Here is a 27,694-nt window from a genome sequence, read left to right as displayed (position 1 = left end):
TTTCTAATTTTAACTTTAAAAAAATAAATACCACAGTGCCCTCTGCTGTCATTTTAAAGGAATTTAAATAATCAATTAAACTCAATGAAATTTCTGAAACTACATTTTGAATACAACCAATGAAAGGAGAAAAAGGTTTTCATTATTAATATAATGAACTTTTGTCTCATAAATTAAAAAACTGCCATCATCATTCATGTCTGCCTCAAGTATAATTAACAATGGCTTCATTAAACACATACCCCTACCAAATTGTTTTTATCATTCCATTATTTTATCTTATAGCTGCTTCAGGAGCGAAGGAAGGATAGGTATAAAGGGGGAAAAAAATTACTGCTACCAAAGAGAACCAAGGAGCAAAAGGGCAAAGCCAAAACATTCATGGAATTCTCCAGTATAAAAGGCTACAGGTAATTAAAGACATGTGGTCAATGACACAAGAAGAAATATGAACAGGCCAACTCACAGGAAGTTAACAGTATCATAAAGAAAATAGAAACAGTAGGAAGTTAAAGGAAACAAATCAAACACTTAAGACAGCAGGAAGGTCTGTGGTTGACACTGTCCAATAAACCAGGGCTGCTTGGAAGACTGAATGATTCTAGAGCTGACACAAGATGTGCCTGAACCATCTTACAGTCCAGAAGTAAAAATGTTCTCAATAAAGGATATACATGCCAAAAGGGTCCAAGAGCAAACCAGAAGAGTTCCCAAAGGCCCAAAAGGAACAAATTTGATCAACAAAATAAATAACAATAGTATTCGATCGTAATAAAAGCAATGCTATACAGATATATGTAAATTGAATAAATTGATTAATAAGGAGAAAACACAACTTTTCCACACAGAAAAGATTCTAATCAGTCGGTATGGTAATGGGGTAAATGGGAAAATCTCCATTAAAACACCATAGCAATAACTGTTATAGGCAAGACCTGCTGACGGATGCAAAAATTAGTGGGTAAAAATATGAAGAGAAACCAGTTATTTGCATGGCCTGAAATAAGTCCCCCCGTCCCCCCAGGCATAGATATCTAAAAGAATCAAAAGCAGGAACTAGAACAGGTATTTGTGTGCGAATGTTCATAGCAGCATTGTTCAAAATACCTAAAAGGTAGAAATAAACAAAGTGCTCATCAACAAATGAATGGAAGGAGGGGCACAAAAATGAGCAAACACACTATTCATCCACCAAAAGGAATGAAATTTTGATACATGCTACAACATGGATGAACATGATTCTAAGTGAAATGTCAGACACAAAAGAACAAAGATGATTATATGAAATACCTAAATAGGCAAAATCACAGAGACAGACAGTAGAATAGTGGTGACTGGGACCTGCAGGAAACAGACAGTGGGAAGTTAGTATTTTATGGGTGTAGACTTTATGTTGGGGATGATTAAAAAAGTATAGATAGGGCCTCCCCCGGTGGCGCAGCGGTTGAGCGCTGGGTTACGAAGATGCCCATGGCCTCTGCAGCGCCGGTTCGATCCCCGGCCACCAGCGAAGAGGGTCCCACATGGCGTACAGACCTCTCCTGTCTCGCCCGCTGCTCCCCTCAGCAGTGTATTTCGTCATTCTGCCTGTTCTGCTCCCCACTCTGGCTCTGCTGAATTCTCTCACCCTCCCGCACTTCTGAGTGTACCCAGTGCTTGTGTAAATAAATAAATAAATCTTTAAAAAAAAAAAGTATAGATAGTAGTGATGGCTACAGATTATTGATATATTTAATGCCACTGAACTGTGCACTTATACTTGGGTAGAATTATTAAGATTTTATTATGTGTATACTACCACAATAAAAAAAAAAATCATCCTGCCAAACACCAGGCCTACAGAAACAAACAGATCACACAGGTATCTGTTAGGCTAGTCTTCCATTTTTTCCATTTTTGTCCTTGAGTAACCCTGAAACATGCTTCCACTTTCTTCACTTTACCCACAGCCTCCACTAGGCTTCCAATTGAAAGAAACAGAAAACAAGCAAACAAAAACCTAAAAACTCAGCAGAGAAAAAACAAACACCTTCCAATAATAACTTCAAATTGGACTTTCTGAATGAAAAATGAGGAAGCACTGAGAGAAATAAGATGTTGGCCCTAGGCAGGTAAAGGAATCAGGAGACAAAGCTTTCACCCTAAAAAAAAAAAGACAAAAAAATTAATTGTTCATCCCAAAATAATTAAAGATAGCCATGGACACAGAAAAGGAAAAGATCTATGGGTTAGAAGAAGGTCACGAAATGCTTCACTGGAAATACACGCAAGAGGAAGCCAAAGGAAATGATATAATTCATTACTATATGGTATTGTAATAAAGATATGAAAGCTAAAGCAGCTTTGCCTCTTATTCGCGACATGACCTTGACAGTCTATAAAAGGGAATACTATTTAAATCACAAAGTTATAAGGCTTAGGTATTAAATAAACATGTAATTATAAAAGTACTTATAACCTGTTAACTCTTTTCAAATAATACCAAATTTTAGACTAGCCTATTTCTGAAAATATTCTCTCCATGAGCAGTAAGAGAATTATAAATTATTAATTTAGGGCAAATGAACTTAAGGAATTAATGTGCTTTGATGTTCTTTGAGAAAACTTCTATCTACCAGAGGATATGATAGAATTCTTATTTTTCTTGGGGAAATAAATCAAACACCTAAAAAGCTCTAATGTGGTTTTTAAAATTGGACACTCCTCTTTGGAGACTTAATTAAGATTAAGAAAAAACTCTCTCTTAACATATATCATCTTTGCTCAACTTTGAACATACAATTAGCTGCACAGAAATTTGTAGATCAGTTAGCTTTCCACATACCTTACAAATGAACAACTTCAAAGAATAAACATGGTTTCTATACTAACAGGAAAGAACAAATTAACTGAATAATTTTCACTTGGGAATATGATACTTTTGGTATGCACCAATTATTAAATTTGCAGAATACCTGAATTTTTTTCTGTAAAAGTGATCATCAATGATAAAATTCAAATTTACAAAAACAGTTTTTCTCCCTAAGTACTGATAACAATTCAAGAGTCCTAATTAGCCTACACTAATTACCCTCAGGACTGCCACTTTTCACTTTTACCTGCCCAACTGGCAGACTGACCATGATGTAGGTGGGACCCAGAATCAAAAAGCAAATCTTGATGTTTAACTGTTAGCAAGTAATTTTGAAACTGGTACAATACAGTTCAAAATAAAACATCAGTGACTGACTGCTTCTGGCTCCGACTATGTCCTTCTTTCCTTTCCTCTCTCTCAACTTTATCCCCATCACTTTTTCTCCTGGAAATCCAAGCCAACAGAATAAGGAAAAGGTTAGGATGTAGAATAAAGGAATTAAATACTGTTAAAAGGTAAAAACTTGCAAGAAAGGAAGGAATCTGTACTAGAGATGTAATCATGCACCACATAGTACTTATAGACCAGAAGACCTTATCATTTATTTATAGAGACTAGATCTTAAATGTTCTAACCCAAAAAAATCAAATGATATTTACCTAATATGATAGAGGTGTTAGCTAAAGCAACCAGTGGTAATCATATTCCAATATATAAATACACCAAATCAATATGCTGTATATCTTAAACTTACATAATCTGTCATATCTCAATAGTTTTTAAAAGGAGCTAGAAAATACTAAAGTTTAGGCATCTCGTTACTAACTTTAAAAATATAAAAACCAGGGTCTCCCTGGTGGTGCAAGGAATTGAGACACAACCTATGAAGCTGTCCGCAGCCACTGCAGCACAAGTTCGATCCCCAGCCAGGGAGCTACCCACGTGGCACAGCAGACCTCTCCTGTCTCGCCCGCTGCTCCCCTCAGCAGTGTATTTCAGTCAGTCTGCCTGTTCTATTCCCCACCCTGTCTCTTGTGAATCCTCTCACCCCCCCCCCATATCTCTGGCCTGTACCCCAGTTCTTGTATGCATAAATAAATCTTTTTAAAAAAAATGAAAACCAGAGTTACTCTTGCACTTCAGCTGGTGAGTACTCTGCAAAGAAAACCAGCAAAGAGCTCCAGCCACGGGGCTCACATGAGGCTGGGGGACCAAGGGGACTGTAACCGGAGAACTTGTGTGTTACATCTACTTTCTCATTATTTAAATGATTTAAATCATCATCTCCTTAGAGTTGTTATGACAAATCAATAAAACATGGCACAAAAAATATCTAGTCCTGGGAGGCACCGGGCAGATGGGGGAAGTTAGATATCATCATCTTTTTTGTTTACCATAATTTTTTACACTTTGTACCTTTGAGGGAAGAATGTCTTAGAGAAAGAAAAATGTCTGTCTGCAGTCTACCTGCCTCAGTGTGCCTGCTCTCCCTGTTATTTTCCCTCTCAGGCAGGTTAGAAAATCCACTGTGTTAAAGCATTATTGCACCATTCACGACCAGTGATTCACAAATCACTACTGACTGTTGTCCTCGGGCTCACAGAAAGAGTCACAGGAGGTAGAAGAGTATTATTTAAATCACCACCTAGAGTGCAGATCTTTTCACAAAATAAAGAATAAATTTAGACAGTGAAAAGCTACTTATAGAAGTCAACCTTTTACCACAGTTCAGACAGAAAATGCTGCAAGGTCTGCTGGGGTTTTTGAGCATTAGGCACAAACTCGCTGTAACATGGTTTTTTATGGCCCTTCCCAGGGCAACCACCGCTAAGTCATGCAGACTCACCTCTCATCATTCCCTCCTTTCTGCCAAGCTCTCCAATACAGTCCACTCTATACACCGTAGTCCTGTACAAGCTGTTCCCTCTACAAGAAACAGAATTTTCCCTCCCTCAAAGCCCTGTCCAGTCTTTTCCTTAATTAATCCTAAATAAAACAACCAGATTTAACTTTATTACAGGCTTCAGTCTCAGCTTGAATGTCAAATGCAGTCCTCTCTAACCCTCTTCTAACCTCTTCCTGTGCAACCCCGACTTCATCGGGTTTGGGTGCACATTCTTATGCATTCCTATAATACTCTGTATGCATCCAAAAAAGAAGCGAATGGGGTGGAGTTCAAGAGGAAAAGGAGAACACATTTACATACTAACAGATACACCAAATCTTATCCTAATGAAATTAAAAACTGGTAAAGTCTCTGACACAATAACTTACTAGACTTGCATCCTTTTAGCTTTTGATTCTTACTCCCATTTCAAGGGGGTAATCCCCAAAGAAAGGGGAGGTTCCAGGCTCCACCCTGAGGGGGGATATTGCTGAGAGTGAGAGGCTGGAGAAGACTGGGAGAAGGAAGGAAAGAGATGAAGAGGACCTGGGGGAGACACATGGAGCAGAGGGACATGTGAAGAAGCAGCGCTTGCTTCTCAGCCTTAGTCTCGTACCACAGACTTGGGGGACATGGAAGGAGACACTTGAAAGAGACGGCGATGTGGGTGAGAAACCAGTGGGGGTGATGACAACGGCAGTTGTTACCTTCACTTGGGTTTTGATTTTGCTCTTTTCATTCCAGACTTGCTGGCTCCTTCTTCCCCTTTCCTGTGGGTCCCCACCAGAAGGTGCCTTAGACTTGTAGCAGGCTTTTGGGCCTCAACAGTGCTGCTTTGGGGCAACCCAGTTTGGCTGGGCTTTAACCCATGAGGGGATGGGTAACTTTGAGTATTTGATTTGGAACCTGTATTCTTTCTCTTTCTCTTCTATCATGCACTAATTATATTAAAGTTCCTTTCCATTGAAGGTCTTATGCACTAGAGTATGTTTTGTCTTGATGCAGCAGATGGCAGAACCCATTTAGAGCAGGCAGGTTTGGGGGTCCTGGGGTACCCCCTGTACTCTCACTCTGCCTGTAACACCATGATATTTTTATTTCAAAGAGCACTGAAGGCTATATAAGTGATATATACATGATATCATATATATTTACACAAACACAATATATAGTCTTTAAACCTTCCCATTCTGACTTCATGTCCTTGTTTTTAAAGATTTATTTATCCATGCATACAAGAGCTGGGGCACAGGCCAGAGGTGTGGGGGGTGAGAGGATTCACCAGAGACAGAGCGGGGAACAGAACAGGCAGACTGACTGAAATACACTGCTGAGGGGAGCAACGGGCGAGGCAGAAGAGGTCGGCCACTCCATGTGGGTCCCCTCCCTGCTCAGCAGGGATTGAACTCATGCTGCAGAGGCTGCGAATTGCCCCCTAGTGCAGTGCTTAACCCCTTGCACCACCAGGGAGGCCCTGATTTCATATCATTTAAATAAGAATTTTTTAATCACCAAAGTGATTCTTAACCTGAACAAAGGTATTTTACTAACATTATTACTTTGACAAATGCAAAGATTCTTCTTGTTTTCTTAAGCACCTCAAAACTTCAAAACTTCTCAAACAAATTATCAGATGGTCTCACTTCCATGTGGAATATAGAGAAACAAAACAAAGGATCAGATCAAAGCAAAGGAACAGAGAATCCTAGAAAGCTGACTATAAAATTGAGGGAGAAGGGTGAGAACAAAGTGGGGAGCAAGAAAAAGAGGCGATGGGGATAGACCATGGCTGTTTTGGTGGGTGTGCTGTGGTAACAACACTTGAAGGGGAAGATCCTATACCTCTAAAACACAAGTGGGGGCCTCCCTGGTGGCACAAGGGTTTAAGCATAGCACTGTGAGGCAATCTGCAGCCTCTGCAGCACGAGTTCGATCCGCAGCCAGAGAGCTACCCACATGGCACGGCAGACCTCTCCTGTCTCACCTGCTGCTCCCCTCAGCAGTGCATTTCAGTCAATCTGCCTGTTCTGCTCCCCACTCTGTGAATCCTCTCAACTCCCATACCTCTAGCCTGTACCCCAGTTCTTGTATGCATAAATAAATCTTAAAAACCCACACACACAAGTGACACTGTCAACAAATGTTACCTTGATTAAAAAAATAAAAAAGCCACACCAAACCTCAGTATTTTTCATAACAAAAAACCTTTAAACTCTAAGCCCAATTATTGGTTACCAGAAGGAAGGTGGAAGGGTGGGTGGGTGATGAAGCATAGAATTAAACCTTTAGTGTGAACTTAATGTAGTATATACACATATTGACTTACATGATGCACGCCTGATATTTGTTATAATGCAATGTTAAGTCAATTAAAATTATTTAAAAATTTAATGATTTTCAAAGTCTTCTGACTGTAACTTACAGTAAGAAATAGATCCCATATTGCAAATACCTGTACGTGTGTGCATAAGCACATACATATAGACACACATACAGATACATATGCCTACACATTGAAAAAGCAAAAGTCTGACTGTGGTTCATTACCAATTATTTGGGGAAAAAATGCCCTTCATCATCAATAATCAGATCACCAGACTTTTACCTTGAGGGTCCCCTAATGGATATGCCATTTCCTATAATACCCTGATCTCCAGCACAGTTGCAGCCATACCTTATGAAGCTCTGTATTTCATATTTCTCTGCCTAACACAATGCCTTAAAACAGTCTCTCACATTATTTGTTGAACAAATTAACTTGTCAATTAATTCAACAAATATTTAATGCAGCTTCCACATCCTATGATCTTCACCCTTCTTATTCCATCTCACATAGTGCCAAAGACACTTTGAGGAGCTCCACCAAGATTTTGTCTTTAAATTTAAAAAAAGTTAAATTGACACATCTGGAAAAATGGAATTAAGAGTTCAATGAAATATAGCCAGGTTTGGCAAACAAGACACGCAGAAGGGAAAGACTAAATTTATAAAATCTGTATCTTGCAACAACAAATTGGTGTGAGGATTTTTAAAGAATAATCCATGCAGGTTTAAGATACAATGTATTTCTAATGAGCAAGATTCTACTGAGAAGTTAAAGTGAGTTTGCACTTCCTAAACAAAACCAATTTCTGAAACTTCCTAGACTGTGACAATTCTAGTAATGCATTCAGGGAAATTAACACGGTCATAAATAAATGGCCAAATAATTGTGACTTACTTATGATTCAAATCCAAGAATACATTCTAGCTTTAAAAACTATTACAGGGCCTCCCCTGGTGGCCCAGCAGTTGAGCGCTAGGTTGCAAAGCTGCCTGCAGCTCTGCAACACCGGTTCAATCCCTGGCCACCGAGTGAGGATCCCACATGGCGCGCAGACCTCTCCTGCCGCCCGCTGCTCCCCTCAGCAGTGTATTTCGTCAGTCTGCCTGCTCAGCTCTCCGCTCTGACTCTGGTGAATTCTCTCACCCTCCCGCACTTCTGACTGTACCCAGTGCTTGTATAAATAAATAAATAAATCTTTTAAAAAAACATAACTATTACAAACATAAATGTAAATAAGTTCATCCAGGGAACTCATAGGATCCTAACAAATGAAAAAATAATTTTATAAAATAATATATAATGATTTATATATTTACACACACACATATTTATAGAACCATAACATACCAAGGGGGCAAAGGGTTTTTTGAAAGACAGAAATTACTCTAGAAATAAGCAAACTGCAAAAATACTGGAATGAATTCTATCCTAAATATGAACTAATATAACTGAAAACAGCTATACCCAGCAAGTCCTTTTTAATTTTTTAAAAAGCATATGAGGTTAGACGACAGAGAAGGATGGAAAGGCTGAGCAAAGAGGATTTAAAGGGTAATAAAAATATTTTGTATGATACTATAATGGCAGACATGTGTTCTTATAAATTTATCCAAAGTCAAAATATGTACCAAGAGTGATCCCTAATGTAAACTATGGACTTGGAATGATGATGCAGGAAAGAAGGTTCATAAATTGTGACAAATGGACCACCTTGGTGGAAGATGTTGGTAATGGAGGAAGCTAAGCATGTGTGGGAACAGGGGTATATGGGAAATCTCTGTGATTTCCGCCTAATTTTTCTGTAAATCTAAAAAATTCTATTAAAGCAGGTGGTGGTACAAGACAGATGTGGAAAATACACAAATCTTTGCTAAGCATAGTAGACTAATTTTTTTAAATTCTATATTGTGTTTATAAATAGCAGATCTGAATAGGCTAAAAACTATGATAAAGCTGGGATGATAATTTAACCTTAAATTTGTGTTTGAAACACTTTAGTACCTACTAAGACCCCCATCACAGTAGTTGTAACGGTTCTCACCAAATTTCTTCACTCAACTTACTCTTTTGTTCACATACACAATCCCTTTAGTCACAAATTATTCATCCTCCTCAAAGGTTTGCTGAGTGTCTACTATACATGGTACATCGAGAAAGATTTTTTTTTTTTAAATCCTTACATTTAAGATTCCTTCTCTGAGGTCTTATAATCCAACCAGGGACAAGGTGAAAATATCAGAGACAGGATTCTTCAAGTAAATTGAAGACATTCAACAGAGTCATCCTTCTGCTCTCCTTCTGAGAATGTGCTTCTCCTGGCTGGATCGCTCATCTTTCAAACCTCAATATATTTTCAAAATGCTATTTCCTGAGAGATCTTTCATGACACCACCCTGCTATTTTTCATTCATGTTAATTGTCTAAAATCTTTATAACAACATGGAGACTCCTTGAGAGAATTACATTTCAGCCTGAGGACTAACTGCAACTGTGCAGGTATCTTGATGCTGATGGGCGCCCGTGTAGGGGATTTAGCTTTTATTAATTTCTTCTTTACTCATTTATATGGCCTGGTTGCTGCTGGCTTTGGGGACAAGAGCCAAAACCTGAACCTCATATTCTCACTGGATATTTTACACTCATAATCCCATTTCATCAAGATAATTCTCCTAGTGGTTAGCAGAATAGCCTATTTATAAGGACCAGCATATATAATGGTCATTTTTTAGTTTCTGCAGCTCAGTACCTGGGAAAGCAATAAGGAAAAAGACACATAAAGAAAGGAAAATAGAGGGCCTCCCTGGTGGGGCAGGAGGTTGAACACAGCGCTGTGAAGCTGTCCGCCACCTCTGCAGTGCCAGTTCGATCCCCACCGGCCTCAGAGCAACCCACATGGCGGCAGACCTCTCCTGTCTCGTCAGTCTGCCTGTTCTGTTCCCTGCTTTGTCTCTGGTGAATCCGCTCACCCTCCCGCACATCTAGCCTATACCGATTCTTGTTTAAACAAAATAAATCTTTAAAAAATTAACCTCTTGGTGACACTGTTTATACAAGGTCTTACTAAGATATCTCATTTAATGGGGTCTGCTACAATCTGGAAATAACACGTGAGGCTGTACTTTTCTCTTGGTTAAAGCATATGATTTAATGATAGATCATAGTATAAATACATATCTGTGCTATCAAAAGAGAAAAAAATTTCTGACTTGGGTACAATTACCAATGTGTATAGTATGATTCACTTCATTTCTTTATAAAATATTTCTATTGCTTTCTACAACTTCGTAAAATTTCTGACGTTGCAATTATTTTTAATGAGCAAGGCTCGTTAAACTTAATTCACTTTAGAACTGTTTAGCTTATTTTAAAGTGCTTGATATGGGTAATGGGGAAACAACTTCCTATTTTAATCATTATGAAAGCACACCTATTTTTGTCAGAGCATCTCATTCCTTCACTGCTGTTTGTTTTTCTCTGAGTTTACATTTTCAATCTGTAATTACAATATTTAATTATATATTTGGTGGCTTGTTAACTAGTTTATTATCTGTAACCAATAACAAATGATATTCTCCATGCAGGCACTATATCATCAGTGATTAACAAAGCACTCAGTAAGCTCTGGCTAAATGAATGTCCAGATATAGTGCACAGAAGAGAGGCCTAGGGGTCTTCCTGGTGGCTCAAGGGGTTAAGCACCGCACTATGAAGCAATCCACAGCCTCTGCAGCACGAGTTCCATCCCTGGCCGGCCAGGGAGCTACCCACATGGCGCAGCAGACCTCTCCTGTCTCGCCCACTGCTCCCCTCAGCTGAGTATTTCAGTCAGTCTGCCTATTCTGTTCCCCACTCTGTCTCTGGTGAATCCTCTCACCCCTCACAACTCTGGCCTGTACCCCAGCTCTTGTATGCATAAATAAATAAATCTTAAAAAAAAAAGATCTGGGCTACAGACACTGGGACAGAGTTAACAACTCATCTGTGAAAACTGGGACAAGCACTTGTGGGACAGGTGTGAGTCAGAAGAAAATAGAATCTAGACTCAAATTCTGGGAAAGCCTACCCTTTAGGCAAAGGAGAGAGGACCAGAAAAAGATAAATCAAAGGGAAGCCATGAGGTGACAGGAAAAGTGAACAGAAAGGGGCCCATGAGATTTCATCTCATGAAGGAGACTTTTGCAGAACATTTCAAGACAGCTGGAAGCTGATGTCAAAGTAGAGTGACTCCTGGGTAGTGGAGGCATCAGTAATACTCAAAATTGGATGGGCAATAAAAGACAGGTGATAGTTGGAGATTAGGTAACCAGGGTAAATGACCCTAGACCTAGGAAGTAAAAAGAATGGTTTATTCGAAAAGCATGTAATTCAAGTGAGGGCGGGGGGGAAGCATTCCTGACAAGGCTGAAATACACCAGCTCAGAAAATCCTGAAGTATACTTAAACAATCCGGCATATCGTGAGAGCTCAATAATGCTCAGGGTCATGATTGTTACTGTTTGCGGCATCAATTGTCTCTCCATTAAACTATAGGTGGCCCTATATAATAAAGTAAAAATCAAAATCAACAAGCAACTATAATCCAGAGATACACTGGGAGGGGAGGGGAGCAAGGAGTAGGGTCAAATTAAGGTGGGGTGGGCATTGTATGGGGAATATAATCAAGATGAAAATGCATACATGTGCAAAAATGAAAAATGATGCAAAAAATATATAAAATTAAATTAAATTTTAAAAAGAAAGAAAGAAAATGATAAACAAAAAAAATAAACTATAGGTGGCCCAATAAGGACAAATCCCTGCACTCCCAGAGCCCAGCACAGTGCCTGGCACACAGTAGGCACTCCATAAATACCTCTAAGTGAATTCTCGACAGTCTTAACTAGTGTGACAGCCACCTGGCTTGTCTCTCCCCTCCGACCCTTTTTGGTTTTTTGCAGCAATAAGGCTGTGTCCCTTAAACATAAAAGTGTGCAATATTATTCTCCTGACTCCCTACTGTCTCTTGATGAGACGCCTAAGTTTCCTGACAGCAGAACTTGTCTGCTCACCCCATGACATGCTCCGTGTCCTGCAGGGAGTAAGGTTAAATAATCATGAATCAGGAGGGGCGGCTTTTTACTCCAAGGTGCATCAGCGGATGCAGCCACGCCAGGTGCCCCTTGGCGGAGCCCCTGCAGCCGCCTCCCCGGCAGGGGGCGCTGCAGCCTCCTCGACAGCGGCGCCCGCCGCAGGCCCCACCCACCGCCTGAGTCACCTGCAGCGGCTGCACTCGGGCCTCCGCTGGGCGGGCTCCACGGGCAGCTCCCACAGCCCGTCCGCACTGGCTCCGTCCGCCTCCGCGCCCACGGCAGCCGACGCCAGCGCTGCGCCGCCCTCTCGCCGCTCCTCCTCGTTCGGCGCGTGAGACCTCGAGGCCTCTGGCGGCTGCGCTACCGGGTCCCTGCCAGTTCGCGCCTCTTTCTGCGGCTCCATGGCTGGCGCGCGGGGCCGTCCGTCACATTGATGCGCCGCTGCCGCCGGGGGGCGCCACACGCTGGAGAAATCAGCCCGCGCCGCACGGCGCCACGCACGCACGCTACGTAAGGGGGCGTGTCCCTGAAGCCCAGGGTTTTTTTTAAGTCCCGCCCCCCAGCGGAAAAGGAACGAGTCCATTGGTCAGTGCCGACAGTGCTTGTAGAATGCGGAAGTAAAGTGTGAGTCCCCCAGGGGGTGCTGGTGATTAGGTAAATGCTGCTGAGGCAGGTGGAGGACTTCACCCCAGATCGCAAACTCGAATCTATCTTCTTTAATTCCATTCTTCTAAAAGTGAAAATAAAGTGAATTTCTGTATTTCCGCCTTAAGAAGGAAATTTAAGAATTGGCTGAGTTTCCACCAGTGAGTGCTCGCAAAGCATTTGCTGCATGTATACTTGATAATTAAATAATATTTAAGAGCTACCGACTTATAACTGGATTCAAGGCTGTGCCTTTTTCATTATGCGAACTTATTGCTCAAGAGGACTAGTGATCCATGTACTCTTGTTGGTACTTCTGAACATCAAGCTTATGGTTTTACACTAGAAACATAACACTTGTTAAAGGAGGTTTTTAAGTGTCCCAGACCTCTTAACATCCACAGGAGGACTGACCTAGAGTACTACAAACCATGTTTCCTGCATGAGAAAATATGGAACGATTATTACTTTACCCAAGTGTTTACAGCTCTTGAATAACAAAAATATAGCCTGTAGTTGTGTAGGGGTAATTGTGTAGGCCACTGAGCAGGTTTTCTATGATCCAGCAGACCGGGTAAAGCAGGAACGAGTTATGGAGACCTCGGTGGCTTTGCAGCTTTTATTGGGATTTACCAGGCACATGGCAGGCAGGGGTGCTGGGGGGGCCAGGAGGTTGGCAGCCCTCCCAGCCCCCAGCAAGTCTTCACTCTATCTGGGCTCTCCAGCGTTTTCTCTGTCTCTCTGCTTCTTTCTCAGCATCTACTCTTATCTTCTCTTGGCGTCCCGGCGATGCCGCCCCTAAAAGCCCAGTCTCAGCCCAGGTGAATCCCATCTACTCATGCCCACACCCTACTCCAGGTGCCCGCCATCAGGCATGCATTCAGGACCGTAGCTCAGTCATCTATCCTAATGGCGGGAGGGCAGAGAAGCCGGATACTTTTACGTTACCCTACAAGTTGTTGTTGTTTTTTTTAAACCAAATGAAGTCAACAGAAAAATGAGCACCCAAAATGGGTGCTCATTTGTTTTATTTGTTGACACTTTGTTCCTCTAACAGTGTTTACCAACGTGTGTTAAGTTTTACCATCATAATTATCTTGATTCTCAAACTATTAAGGAGTAAATATAAGACAGATTTACCTCTCACAGAAAAAGAATGATTTCTTTCTTAAAGTATTTACTTTTCTATTAGATTTCCATTCAGCTTAAAATCAAAAGCTTGTGAGTAGAATCCAGGCTATTGCTTTTACTTTCCAGCATTTTTTTCACCTGTCAACACCACCCATCATTTCTTTTGGAATGCCCTAAGGAAAGGAGAGAAAAGTCTGAAACACCTTCCTGGTGATGAGTCTAGGAAGGCAGCTGGAACTGGAGGTTAGCAAAAACCCAGAGACTAGAACTTGAGGTGAATCAGAAAATCAAGAAGTCTTGGCTGCTTACTTAGGTTGCAGAACCAATTCTTCAACAACCAAAATTACATTTTCATGTGACCACCTTTAAACTTGAACCTACAGTTTCATGATGTGAATGTGCTCTAGTCATTTACAGTCTCTCTTTACTCCCAACTATGAGGTATGTGAGGTGAGATGAGTCCTGATAAACCTGCTTTTATTTGGTCTTCTCTTTAACACCACAAGTCAGATCATTGGCTCTTTTCATCAATGTATTCAAAGTCCAGCCATTTATTCTCTCTAATTTTTTCCCAGTTCAATTCCTTATCATCATTTGCCAAGAATATTACCATAGGCATATAAGTGACCCCCTGCTTTATCCTTGTTTCTCTGTAATCCATTCTCCCCTACTTCAGCCGACATCATTGAAAACTGCCATGAAGGATACAGCCATAGCTGGATAAGTGCCTTGAAGTAAAAGCAAAAAAAAATTCTAGAGGGAAGATTTCTTGTAACCTGGAACAGAACAACGGGTAACTGAAATACCACCCCCACAATGCTGCAGACATCCAAATTAGATAAATGAAGGCATGACTTCAGCTATGCCTAGAGTGGGTAAACTAACCCCCAGATTTCCCAGCCTTTGAAGAGCCTGCTGTTATCACCAGAATTCATGGGAACAGGAAGGCAGAGACAACAGCATCTCACTGGTAACAAATGATAACAAAAGGGTCATGGGGCCTCTAAGAGGTTTTGGCAGCCAGCCCAGCAGAATGAGCATTCAGCATGGGACAAACATCCTTGTAAATAAAATAAAGATAAAATATATCTTGCTGAATTAATTTTCTGTTCCTGGTATAACTAATTACCACAAATGAAGTGGTTTAAACCAACACACATTTTATTATGTTACAATTTTGTATGTCAAAGGTTTGACATAGATTTCATAGGGCTAAAGTTTTGGCAGGCTGCTTTTAGATCTTGTCCTGAGTTCTCAAGCATGGCAGTCGGGACTCAGAACCCAGGTCACCTCTTTTTGACATACAAAATTGTAAGATACAGGTTTGCCCTGTAACAAATACACAAAAGAAAAGGCAACTTTCATTTAAGAAAACAACATATTTGTGAAATACAAAATATTTGTACATAATAGAAAATATTAGCAAGTTATCTTTAGTAATAATTAACCAAATCAACTATAACCAAGCAGATTTTATCAAGGAAATGGAAAAACTTTCATATTAGAGAATCTATATTTAAAATTCATTGTATATTAGATCCAATAAGAACATTCACAAGATAATATTAGTAAATGCTAAAGAAAATGTATTAGAAGGAACAAGTAACCATTACTGTTTTAAATACCACAGTTCTCTTAAAAATCCTAGAGAATTAGGGCCTCCCCTGGTGGCGCAGCAGTTGAGCGCTGGGCTGTGAAGCTGCCCACAGCCTCTGCAGTGCCAGTTCCATCTCCAGTCACTGGCGAGGGTTCCACAAGGCACACAGACCTCTCCAGCCACGCCCGCTGCTCCCCTCAGCAGTGTATTTCGTCAGTCTGCCTTTTCTGTTCCCCGCTCTGGCTCTGGTGAATTCTCTCACCCTCCCGTGCTTCTGACTGTACCCAGTGCTTATATAAACAATAAATAAATAAATAAATAAATAAATAAATAAATAAATAAATGTAAAAAAAATCTTAAAGAATTAGAGCTAGAAGAAAGTAATTAGTATCTACATAGCTTTACATTAAAAAATAGTAGTGAAGGAATCATTACCAACAGATAATCAAATTTAAAGTGAAACAGACCTGTTGCATAAAACTTTAGCCAGATTGCCACCATTATTTAACACTAAATAAGTGTACTTATTTTCTAGCAAATTCAATTAAGTATCAAAGAAACTAAGCATAGTGTTTCTAGTAAGAGAACATTCACTCTGTATGATTTTGGAATAATTCATAGAGCACTGACAAATTCAAGTACAGTCTGGGTGAACATCAACTTTGAATAACAAACATTTTACAGTAAATAAAAAAATAGAATTTTCTTTAATGTTTCACAAGCTTTGAGTCACTCAAGCTTCCCAGCTAAATATTACATTCCTGGGAGGTTAGTTAAAAATTTTGCATTTCAACAATTGCTTATCACTGAGATCATCTTTCTAAGTTATAACAAATTTTAATGACAAAAGAATTACGACAAGTAAAAAATACATGTAAATGTAAATTACAGGAAAATATCCCAGACAATCTCCAGTAAAGCCATTGTTCTTTGTGTTTCCCTGACTATTACGTTTTCTACTAATAGGTAACAAACTCAATTATAATTTTTGCATTTCTGTAACCAGAATGTCAGTCATAGACATTACATTTTGATCTTTACAGGCATACACTAATCAGAGATATTAATATTGAGAAAGAGGACAGAAAACTTTATAAATTAAGTGTACATTAATTTGAGACATACATATTTATATATACATCTCAAAATATTACTACATATAAAACCCAAGACCATTAACAGGAAACTCTAAGGGTTAATAAAAATAAATATGAAGATTTAAAAAGTGACCAAAATGGGCCTCCCTGGTGGCACAAGGGGTTAAGACGCAACCTATGAATCTGTCCGCAGCCACTGCAGCATGAGTTCGATCCCCAGCCAGGGAGCTACCCACATGGCACAGCAGACCTCTCCTGTCTCTCCTGCTGCTTCTTTCATCAGTGTGTTTCAGTCAATTTGCCTGTACTGTTCCCCACTCTGTTTCTGGTGAATCTTCTCCCTCTACTTCCCCCCGCATGTCTGGCCGCATGTCTGGCCTGTAGCCCAGTTCTTGTATACATAAATAAATAAATCTTTTTTAAAAAATTAAAAAATAGTGACGAAAACAAGATTTCTTGAATGTCTAAAGACAATTGTAGGAAATGTGTATACTCTGTGAAACCAAAGGCAAAAGAAAATGTACATGAATACCATATTCTAGTTGATAAAGTTGTTCCCTACATGAGCACAGGTTAGCATTTCTTGCACTGTATTTATATACATGCACACTAAAATTGAACAGTTAGGTAAATGGACAGCACATTTTAGATAGTGTGAGGTTCTTCACTGATGGGAATGTCAGTTTACAAATAAGCAAGAGTCAGAGATGTGAATGATACATGTGGTAATAGATCAGAAATGGAGATATCAGTATAAATTTACAATTATCTCAATGTGGATTCCAATGGTTATATACAGAAATATGAGTATCTACTCAATTTGGTATAATATATATTTCTTTGTTGTGGACCCAAGAGCAACAAACATCCTCACAACAATAAGGACACCTACCCTACCCAGATTTTGCATCCCAGTACTACTTTCTAATCAAAGAAACCAGAGCTTCTTGGAGAAATTAACAATTCAGGACCGGGGATGGAAATATACCAGAGGAACCTGAGGCATTTGTAGTACCATAAAGTTAGGAAGTGATAAAAAATAATAAAAAATTTAAAGCATATGCAATGATAGGGGAATGTTAAAGAGACAAAAGAGTTAAAAGAAAGAGCTGCCAAGAGCATTTAAAAAATAAAGGATGAGATGCACTCATAGTTATGAGGAGCAAAGGACACATGAACAGAAAAAGAACATTAAATAAAAATAAAGGAAATTTAAATAAAATATGGACTCTAGATAACAATAATGTATTAATATTGTCCTATTAACTGTTACAAATATACCATAATAATTTATTGAAATAATGGAAAATTGGATGCTGGATAGATCAGAATTTTTAATACCATAGTCACAATTTTTCTGTAAAGTGAAAATCATTCTTAAAAAATGAGAGCTTTTTAAAAAAATTATAAGTTGTGAAGATGAACTTAAAATTTCCCTTTCATAACAGAAACATAAAATACCTAGAATTAACCATAATCAGAAATGAGCATGTCCTGTGCAATGAAAAGAAACAAAACTTCAATGAGTGATATGAAAGGTTTTTTTTAAGATTTATTTATTTATTTATACAAGAACTGGGGTACAGGCCAGATGTGCGGGAGGGTGAGAGGATTCACCAGAGCCAGAGCAGGCAACAGAACAGGCAGACTGACTGAAATACACTGCTGAGGGGAGCAGCAGGCAAGACAGGAGAGGTCTGCTGTGCCATATGGGTATCTCCGCGGCCATAGGGGATCGAACCTGCACTGCAGAGGCTGAAGACAGCTTCACAGCACTGAGTTCAACCACCTAAGCCACCAGGGAGGCCCAGATATGAAAGATTTTGATAGCTAAAGATGCATACATAGCATTTGTCTTGGTGGAAAAATTGAATATGGTAAACCTGCTGTCCACACAAATATTTATATTTGAATGTTCATGTAGCTTTATTTAAAATATCCAAAAATGTGTCAGGAGACATAACTTCATCAATAAATTGCTGGATAGATAAAATATGTGGTAATCCATACTAATGAAATAATAACCCAAGGCATAAAATCAAAATTATGATGGATGTGGAATATCCATATAATGAAATAATACAAAAAGTAAAAAAAAAAAAAAAACACAGAAAAAGAAGAATGAACTAATTCATGCAAGAATGTGGTTGAATAAACATCATTGTGCTAGGTAAAAGAAGCCAGACACACCATGTGATTCCACATACATAAAGCTTTGGAAAAAGCAAAATGATCTACAATGACAGAAAACAGGTCAGTTTTTGCCTGGGGTCAAGTTTAGACGGGTTGTATGCAAAGTGCCTGAAAAAAAATTTTAGGGGTGATAGAAATGTTACACATATTGATTATAACGGAAGATTCACAGTGTTTACGCCTATGTCCAATCTCATCAAATTGTGCCCTTTGTTTTTTTTTTAATTTTATATATTTTTACATCATTTTTCAGTTTCGCATAATCATGCATTTTCATCTTGGTTATAGTCCCCCTACAATTCCCACCCCTCTTGTTTTGATCTCACTCATAGCAGGAATTCAGAAAACCTAAATAAGGGACCAGGAAAAAGACTAATTATAATAAAGTAAAAATCAAAATCAACAAGCAACTATAAATCAAATTGTGCCCTTTGAGTGGATGCAATCATTGCATATAAATGATGCCTCGGGGTCTCCCAGGTAGCGCAGCGGTTGAGCGCTGGGTTGTGAAGCTGCCCACAGGCTCTGCAGAGCCAGTTCCATCCCGGGTCACCGGTGAGGGTCCCACATGGTGCGCAGACCTCTCCTGCCACCCGCTGCTCCCCTCAGCAGTGTACTTCATCAGTCTGCTTGCTCTGCTCTTTGATCTGACTCTGGTGAATTCTTTTCACCCTTCTGGGCTTCTGACTGTACCCAGTGCTTGTATAAATAAATAAATAAATAAATAAATCTTAGATAGATAGATAGATAGATAGATAGATAGATAGATAGATAGATAGATGATGCTTCGGACCTCCCTCGTGGCACAAGGGTTTAAGCACCACACTATGAAGCAATCCGCAGCTTCTGCAGCATGAGTTTGATCCCAGGCCTGCCAGGGAGCAACCCACATGGCGCAGCATAACTCCTGTCTTGCCCGCTGCTCCCCTCAGCAGTGTATTTCAGTCAGTCTGCCTGTTCTGTTCCCCACTCTGTCTCTGGTGAATCCTCTCACCCTCCCGCACATCTGGTCTGTACCCCAGCTCGTCTACACATAAATAAATAAATCTTTATTTATTGTGAAAAAAAAAAAAAAGACGCCTCAGTAAAGTTTGGTAAAACCTAATTTGAGTGGGGACCAGACTTTACAAAATAAATATTTGAGCATATAAGAATACTAAAGAAAAATGTGGTAATAATAGATCACAATGGGTCTTTACAAATAAAAAAAAAAAAAAACACCCAAGTGTAGTAGTAAGGAGAGATTTTTATTGAGAGGATTATTGCAAGTAGGGAAGGAGCTGATAAAATCATCAGCACTCTCTTACCATAAGATCTGTATGCTTCTTAAGGGTACATAAAAAGAGTTTTTCTTTTGGAGGCTAACTAGTGGAACAAGAGTCGTTTGAGAAATTTTTTTACCATGAAGCAAGCCTGGTGAGGGTGTTAAAAGGGGTTTGTGTGCTGGCTCAGACTCAAAGTGGGTCAAGGTTGAGGGTCTGGAGGAATGAAAGAATTTTAACTGAAGTTTAATTAACAAGCATTTTGTTGCTATTGATCAGTGGGACAGAACAGTTGAGCTAATCATTTATAAATGGGAATTCGGGGGTCTGTGTCTGGCCTTGGAGCAGGTTAACAAGGGGAGCATCCATAAATCTTTTTTTTTTTTAATTAATTTATTTATTTATTTATACAAGCACTGCATACAGTCAGAAGCGCAGGAGGGTGAGAGAATTCACCAGAGCCAGAGCGGGGAACAGAACAGGCAGAGTGACAAAGTACACTGCTGAGGGGAGCAGCGGGCGGCAGGAGAGTTCTGCGCACCATGTGGGACACTCGCCCTGTGGCTGGGGATCCAACCGGCGCTGCAAGGCTGCGGGCAGCCTCGAAACCCAGTGCTCAACCGCTGCACCACCGGGGAGGCCCCAGCATCCATAAATCTTATTTAAGGTATATGGGAAAGTGTGCTTCTTTGCAGCCAGCCACTTCTGAAACACAAAAGGGTGGGAATTTGTTAGAATTACTCTTTTCCAGGAACACAGGCTCAGGTAAAATTCTACATGTCAATCCCTTCTAGACAAGGCTCCCATATGGGACAATTCAAGAGGGCAATTTTTTTCTGCTCCTAGATAATAACACAGGTCAAGCCATGATCATTAAGGTCAATCAATGGAACAAAATAAATAACTCTTGAAGATAATATATTACAGTACATAGAACCTAAAACATGATTAAGAATATAGTACCCATCAATAGAAAAACCATACATTATTCAAAATAGTGTGTTCAGAGACTGGATCTTTGGATAAAAAGCCAGTTAATGCTGCACATGCCATCAAAAACTGAAAGTAAGAGTTGATTTTAAAAATGTTATCATCTTTAATAAACGTAGAGAAAACATAACTTAATCTTTAACTGATATCCACACCAGGAAGGTCTTTATAAGCATAAAGGAAAAATGTTCGTATGTTGTGTAAAACTATAGACCATTTGCATGCTAAAATCAACAAGACATCATTTTTAAAAACCTAATAAAATACCCCACTTCACTCTCACTGATAAATAAAGGCAGATACAGACTTGACTCAGAAGTGATCTTTGATACAGGGACAGGAAAGTTTGGAAGGGTTATATCCTGGAACCATTGAAGACAGACCTATAATCTGTAATAATCAACAGGACGTGTAGCTATGGCCATATCCATGATCAAAACACTATTTATATATCTGCAACCTGGAGCCCCACCTTCCCTAGACCTGATCAAACAATGAAGAGATAAGCTCGATACAGAGGAAGATTTCTAGGACCTTGATCCGTCTCTGCTATTTGCATCCATTCTGATGGGTCAATTGGGCCCCATACTGTTTTGATTATTAAATAATTTTTATTACCTTTGATTGTACAGATATTGTCCCACTGCATTTTTAGTACCAGTGAAAGGAACCATCTCTTCTTCCCGTCCATCCTCCCTCCCCTGCTAGCATAAAACTGTATTAAATGAGCTTCTACAATTGCCTCAAGCAAATAACAGAAAAGATGATTAAATGAAGAAGTTCAACATAAAGAAATAAGAACAGTACCCAATAAAATAATTATCTATAAGGCTAAATAAAAGACTTGTCAATGGGGTCCTCCTCAGTGGCACAGCGAGTTGAATTGTGCAGCGCTGTGAAGCTGTTCGCAGCCTCTACAGAGCGGGTTCGATTCCAGGCCAGCCAGGGAGAAATCCACATGGCGCAGCAGACCTCTACTTTCTCGCCCGCTGCTCCCCTCAGCAGTGTTTTTCATCAGTCTGCCTGTTCTGTTCCCCACTCTGTCTCTGGTGAATCCTCTCACCCCCCACACCTCTAGCCTGTACCCCAATTCTTGTATAAAAATAAATAAATCTTAAAAAAACTGATAAAATAATAAAAAAAATTATAAACAGACTTTTCAATGGGAATGAGAAATGAGGAGAGAGTGGGAGATAAACAAAGCTCTTAAGAAGGTGGATGGGAGACCCCACAAGGAAATGACATCTGTGAGAATTCCAACTACCCCATCAAGGACTCCAAGGCTTATATCTATAATCTAGGATTATGGATCTCATTTAATACGCTAAACTATCTTTCTAAAAGGATTTTAAAAAACTTAAAATTCCTGAGAAACAGACACCTTCTTTCTGACAGCTGTTGACAATAATCCATCAAAAGCCAATTTTGTCTGGAAATGAAAACACAGCTTTATTTGGGTTCTTTGGGAGAATCTCAATCTGGGAGTCACTAACTCAGGCTAATAATGTAAATGCTCTGATGTGGGGTGGGGGTGAAGGAGGATATGGACAGAGATGCCTCCTACAAGTAAAATACAAATTTCTGGCAAAGGGAAAAGAAAAACATTCAAAAAGAAGGGATATTTGCATGTCAGTACAGTAACAGATTGTCCTATTTTTTGTTAGTTATTGTATTGTTTTTATTGAGGTAATAATGATTTACAACATTGTATATGACTTGGTGATATAGGTTCATACCTCATAGATTTATTTTACAAAACCACTCCTACCACCAAAGCACTTATAATCCACCACTACAGATTGTCCTCTTTGAAGGTGGGATTCCAGAGCATCTACCACCTTCTGGAATAATTCTGGTAACATTTCTCCAAAATCCTCAGAGTTCAGGATTCAGATACTGGTTTAATAGTGATGATGTAATCAGCTGTAAATCCAGGTTGCTATGAGATCTTGTACAGTAGCCATGTTTAAGTTCCACATCCCTAATAACCTTTCCACTTCATTTTTGAGTGTTCTCTTTATCAGCGAGGACTGATGATTTCTGAGTCATCTTTACACAGCTTTCAGCTTCAGAGAACATCTTGGTCTAACATATCTTCTGTGGGTAATTCCTCATTTGAGCTAGTAACTAAGTCATAAGGCCCCACCCCTAGCTCTCCTTTTTAACTGTTCTGTGTTTTGAATTGAAGTATAGAATGAAATAAGACCTTTGCTGAAAAGCATCCTGGCACTTCTTTTGTTCATCTTTAAATATCCTGGGGTAGGCCAGGGAGAGGGAAAAATATCCTTGAGGGAAAAGGTTGAAAAACTCATTAACTTTAAGTTGTTGTTTTTTTTTTTTTTAAGTTGAAGCTCCATAATCAGTACATGGAGTTGAAATTCTTTAAGATAGGACAGGTTTTGCTCATCTGCTTCCTCCCCCAAAGCAACAACCCTGTGTGTGAATTCCTGAAGTAACCTATGAGGATCCTAACTCAGGAACTATGCCTTTCATCACCTCACTCTTGATGAACCCAGCTATTTAGAAGGACTCCCACACAGTGCTAGAATTCAGCATGAAACTGAACCATGGAAACAGAAACCATACCCATAGAATTTGAATACTTAGGTCCTCAGAGACCATCTACTCATTTTCTAGCTAAGGAAACTGAGGACTAGATGTTTTTACGTTACTAATGAAAGATCTGATGGCACGGGAATGCAAAATAGTCAAGTCCCCACTTCCTTTTATGTATTTTTTTTAAGATTTATTTATTAATGCATACAAGAACTGGGGTACAGGCCAGAGATGCAGAGGGTGAGAGGATTCACCAGAGACAGAGAGGGGAACAGAACAGGCAGACTGACTGAAATACACTGCTAAGGGGAGCAGTGGGCGAGGCAGGAAAGGTCTGCTGTGCCATGTGGGTCACCTCCCTGGCGGACCAGGGAATCAAGCTTATCTGCAGTGGCTGTGGATAGCTTCATAGGTTGTGTCTAAACCTCTTGTGCCACCAGGGAGGCCCCCTTTTATGTATTTTCATAGAGGTACTACATAAATAATTAGAGAAGTAAGACTGTTATATATGGACAACCATCCCATTCTAGGAAAAATGTAATACTTAGACTTGTTCTCTAAAATAGGGCAGTAAAAAGTGAGTATCTTTTATTGAGTCAATTGGGGAAATCTGAATAAGGTCTCTAGATTAGATAACAGTATTACATCAATATTAATATCCTTATTTTAAAAATCTTATGTGGCCTTGTACTGCATAATTACACACTGAAGTATTCAGGGATAATGAGGCATTAGGTCTGTAACTTAAATGGTTTCCAAACTGTGGGTGTGGGGGGCGGGGGCGCGGTAGGGAGAGCCAGGGAAAGAGAGAGATAACTTGAACTACAACGGTAATAGAGAAATGAAAAGAAATGCATAGGTTAAAATTAAGGATGCTTCATGAAAAAAATCTTAACATCACTTATCAGGGAAATGCAATCAAAGCCACAATGAGATACCACCTCATACTTTTGAAAATGACCCATATCAGTAAGACCAGAAACAACAAATGTTTGCAAAAGTGTGGAGAAAAAGGATCCCCACTACATTGTTGGTGGGAATGTAGACTGGTCTGTTCCCGGTGGAAAACAGTGTGGAGATTTCTCACAATATGAAAAACCTACCACATCATCCAGCAACCCCACTCCTAGATATCTACCCGAAGAATACAAAAACATTTATTAGAAGGGATACAGGTATTTGTATGTTTATTATTTAGCACTATTTACAATAAGCCTTTTGTATTTCCTATGGATGCAGTCTAAGTGCCCAAAGACAGATGAGTGGATAAAAAATGTGGATATAAACACAATGGAATACTACTTGGTCATGAAAATTGGGATTTTGTCATATGAGACAACATGGATGGACCCTGAGGGGTAATACTAGGTTAAGTAAGTTAAAAGGACGAAGACAAATACTGTATGATGGCACACATTTGTGGAACATAAGGAAAACAAAAACAAATTTTAGACTCTGACAGGAATGGTGATTACCAGAGGGAAAGTAAATAGTAGATGGGGTCAATTGACTGGTAGTGGATGGTAAATTGATATTTGGTGCAGGCGTGGAGAGAATGTACAGATTTTGAACCTGTAAACCAATGTTATCTCAAAAAAAAATCATTCAAATAGCATAAATATGATTTAACAGAATAGAATTCTAAAATAAATATTCTTTGACTTTCATTCTAATGGCAACCTCAAAATTCTTGCAAAGATGAACTTGAATAGCCTTCCTACTGGCATAACCCTGTGAACAGTGTAAAAGAGAGCACATTACATTGAATTCCATGCTGCAACAGATGGTACTATAACAAAGGACTAGATTATTGTTAAATTAATAACTAATACTTATAAAGCACTTTGCAATTTATTTTTTTAAGATTTATTTGTTTATACAAGAACTGGGGTACAGGCCAGAGGCATGGGAGGGTGAGAGAATTCACCAGAGAAAGAGCGGGAAGCAGAACAGGCAGGCAGACCGAAAACACTGCTGAGGGGAGCAGTGGGCAAGACAGGAGAGGTCTGCTGTGCCATGTGGGTAGCTCCCTGGCTGGCCAGGAATCGAACCCATGCTGTGGAGGCTGCAGACAGCTTCACAGCGCTGCGCTCAACCTGCTGCTCCACCAGGGAGGTGCACACTTTGCAATTTACAAACACCTTTCACCAACATTATTTCATTATATTCTTCCCTATAGCCTTACAGGTAAATAGAGATATGTAATATTGTCTGTATTTGACAGATATGGAAAATGACAGTCTCTAAAAATAAAATAGTTTGTCTAAATCAACATGACTATTTTGGGTGACAAGACTATGTTGAAAGGTCAGATCAAACTCTGGGCCAGTTTCTCTTTCTCTGATACCATAGAGGCTCTTTCAATTTTTCCATGCTGTTAAGTAGTTATTTATTAATCATTTTCTTGATTTCATAACACATGACATTAAGATGATTTAGAGTGAAATGAGTGCCTTGACATCATGAAGATATATCCGAAAGAGCTAAGATTAGAATGCCTATTTCCTGAGTTGCTTTTCTTAACTAATTCATTAAACATTCACTGATGATTCAACCAGAGGTGTTTACCATGGTAAACCATTATTTCAACTGTACAAATAACTTGAGTTAAAACATATGAGGAAGGTATGCTTGGGAAATAGTCTCTTAAGAATGCTTCTAATTCAATTTCTTACCACTTTTATTGTAATTTGTTTCAAGTTTCCAAAGAGAAAATGGTTATATGATATAAGCAATATGCTTGTTTTTAAAATTCTTTTGCAGAAGGAAGTTTAAAATTCACGGAATTGCTGAAGCAGATGTGGCCATTGCCAAAAAAAATTTTAAAAAAGAGGAAGTTACAAAAAAAGCTAAATGCACAAATAATGTTGACTCTCAGATGTTAGAATGTTTGAGTGGCCTCATTGTGGCAGTTACTCACAGGAAATGTTATATTTTACATTTCAGAAACCTGTGAGACACAAAGACCCTATTCAGTGAAAAGGCTGTTATATGGAATGATGACTGGTGATTGATGTTGTTTATTTTAGAAGAGGTGTGAGTGCAGTGTAAGACTATTCAGAGACTAAAAAGTGAAATTTTCTCCTCTAAGTATATTTTTTCTTTTTTTTTTTTAAAGATTTATTTATTTATACAAGAACAGGGGTACAGGCCAGATGCGCAGGAGGATGAGAGGATTCACCAGAGCCAGAGCCGGGAACAGAACAGGCAGACTGACGAAAATACACTGCTGAGGGGAGCAGCGGGCACGACAGGAGAGGTCTGCAGCGCCATGTGGGACCCTCGCTGGCCAGCCGGGATCAAACCGCCTCTGCAGAGGCTGTGGACAGCTTCACAGCCTTGTGCTCAACCGCCTGCACCACCAGGGGAGGCACTACGTATATTTTTCTTCTAAAATATCTTTCTTCTTTGGGAAAAAAGCTCATTCTTGCTGTTAAATAATAGCTTTGAATACAATTGCCAGAATTAGAATTCAATATGGTAACATTTCAGTTGTTGGTAATTAATTTTGGCTTGAGGTATACAGTTATGACCTCGATTGTTATTTGTCTTGTAAAGTCACACCTATATTTAAAAGATAGAGTGGCTTAAAACTATTGCATAAAAGAGGCCAATAACTGAAAATCAAGAAGCCTGACACTAACACACACACACACTCACACATTTAAACAAAACATAGTTATTCCAAGACAATATAACCCATGATGCAAAAGATCAATGACATATACCATCTAAATTAGCCCATAATCTCCAAAGGAATTTAGGACATGAACATTAGCAAGATATGATTATCTGTCATTTTGAAAGTCCACAATTTCTAAAAAAAATTAAGTTATAAATTATATTATGAAATTATATTATGAAAAACTGAAGATCTAATAAGATAAGAGCCAGAATTTAGATTCTGGTTCCTAAGCATAACATATTCAAACCACACATCATGATAAATAATAAAAAGATTCTGAAGTCATTCCTGCTCTAGAAAATCCATGAAGCCTGGCTAGCCCATTTCTACCTCCTACCACAACTTCCAGCTCCCATTATCCCAAATTCTCATCTCAAACAAAGACACTCTGGCCTCCCTGGTGG

General features: G+C 39.3%; 1 protein-coding gene across 2 annotated transcripts in view; it reads right to left on the bottom strand.

Annotated features, from left to right (window-relative positions):
* The window catches only part of DTWD2 (DTW domain containing 2), a 64,369-nt gene extending 51,825 nt beyond the window's left edge, over nt 1-12,544 (bottom strand). For both annotated transcript variants that reach the window (XR_008551508.1, XM_037509476.2), the window contains exon 1: nt 12,320-12,544. Coding sequence is in view for 1 of the 2 variants with exons in the window: in XM_037509476.2 (XP_037365373.1) it covers nt 12,320-12,537 (218 nt within the window). In the remaining variant the exon portion in view is untranslated. The remainder of the gene's footprint in view (nt 1-12,319) is intronic.
* Between the last annotated feature and the right edge of the window lie 15,150 nt (nt 12,545-27,694).

This window comes from Talpa occidentalis, unplaced genomic scaffold (genome assembly GCF_014898055.3).
Source record: "Talpa occidentalis isolate TD23 unplaced genomic scaffold, MPIMG_talOcc4v2.1 talOcc4.13, whole genome shotgun sequence".
In the NCBI taxonomy this organism is placed as follows: domain Eukaryota; kingdom Metazoa; phylum Chordata; class Mammalia; order Eulipotyphla; family Talpidae; genus Talpa; species Talpa occidentalis.
This window is presented reverse-complemented; position numbering and strand designations above follow the sequence as displayed.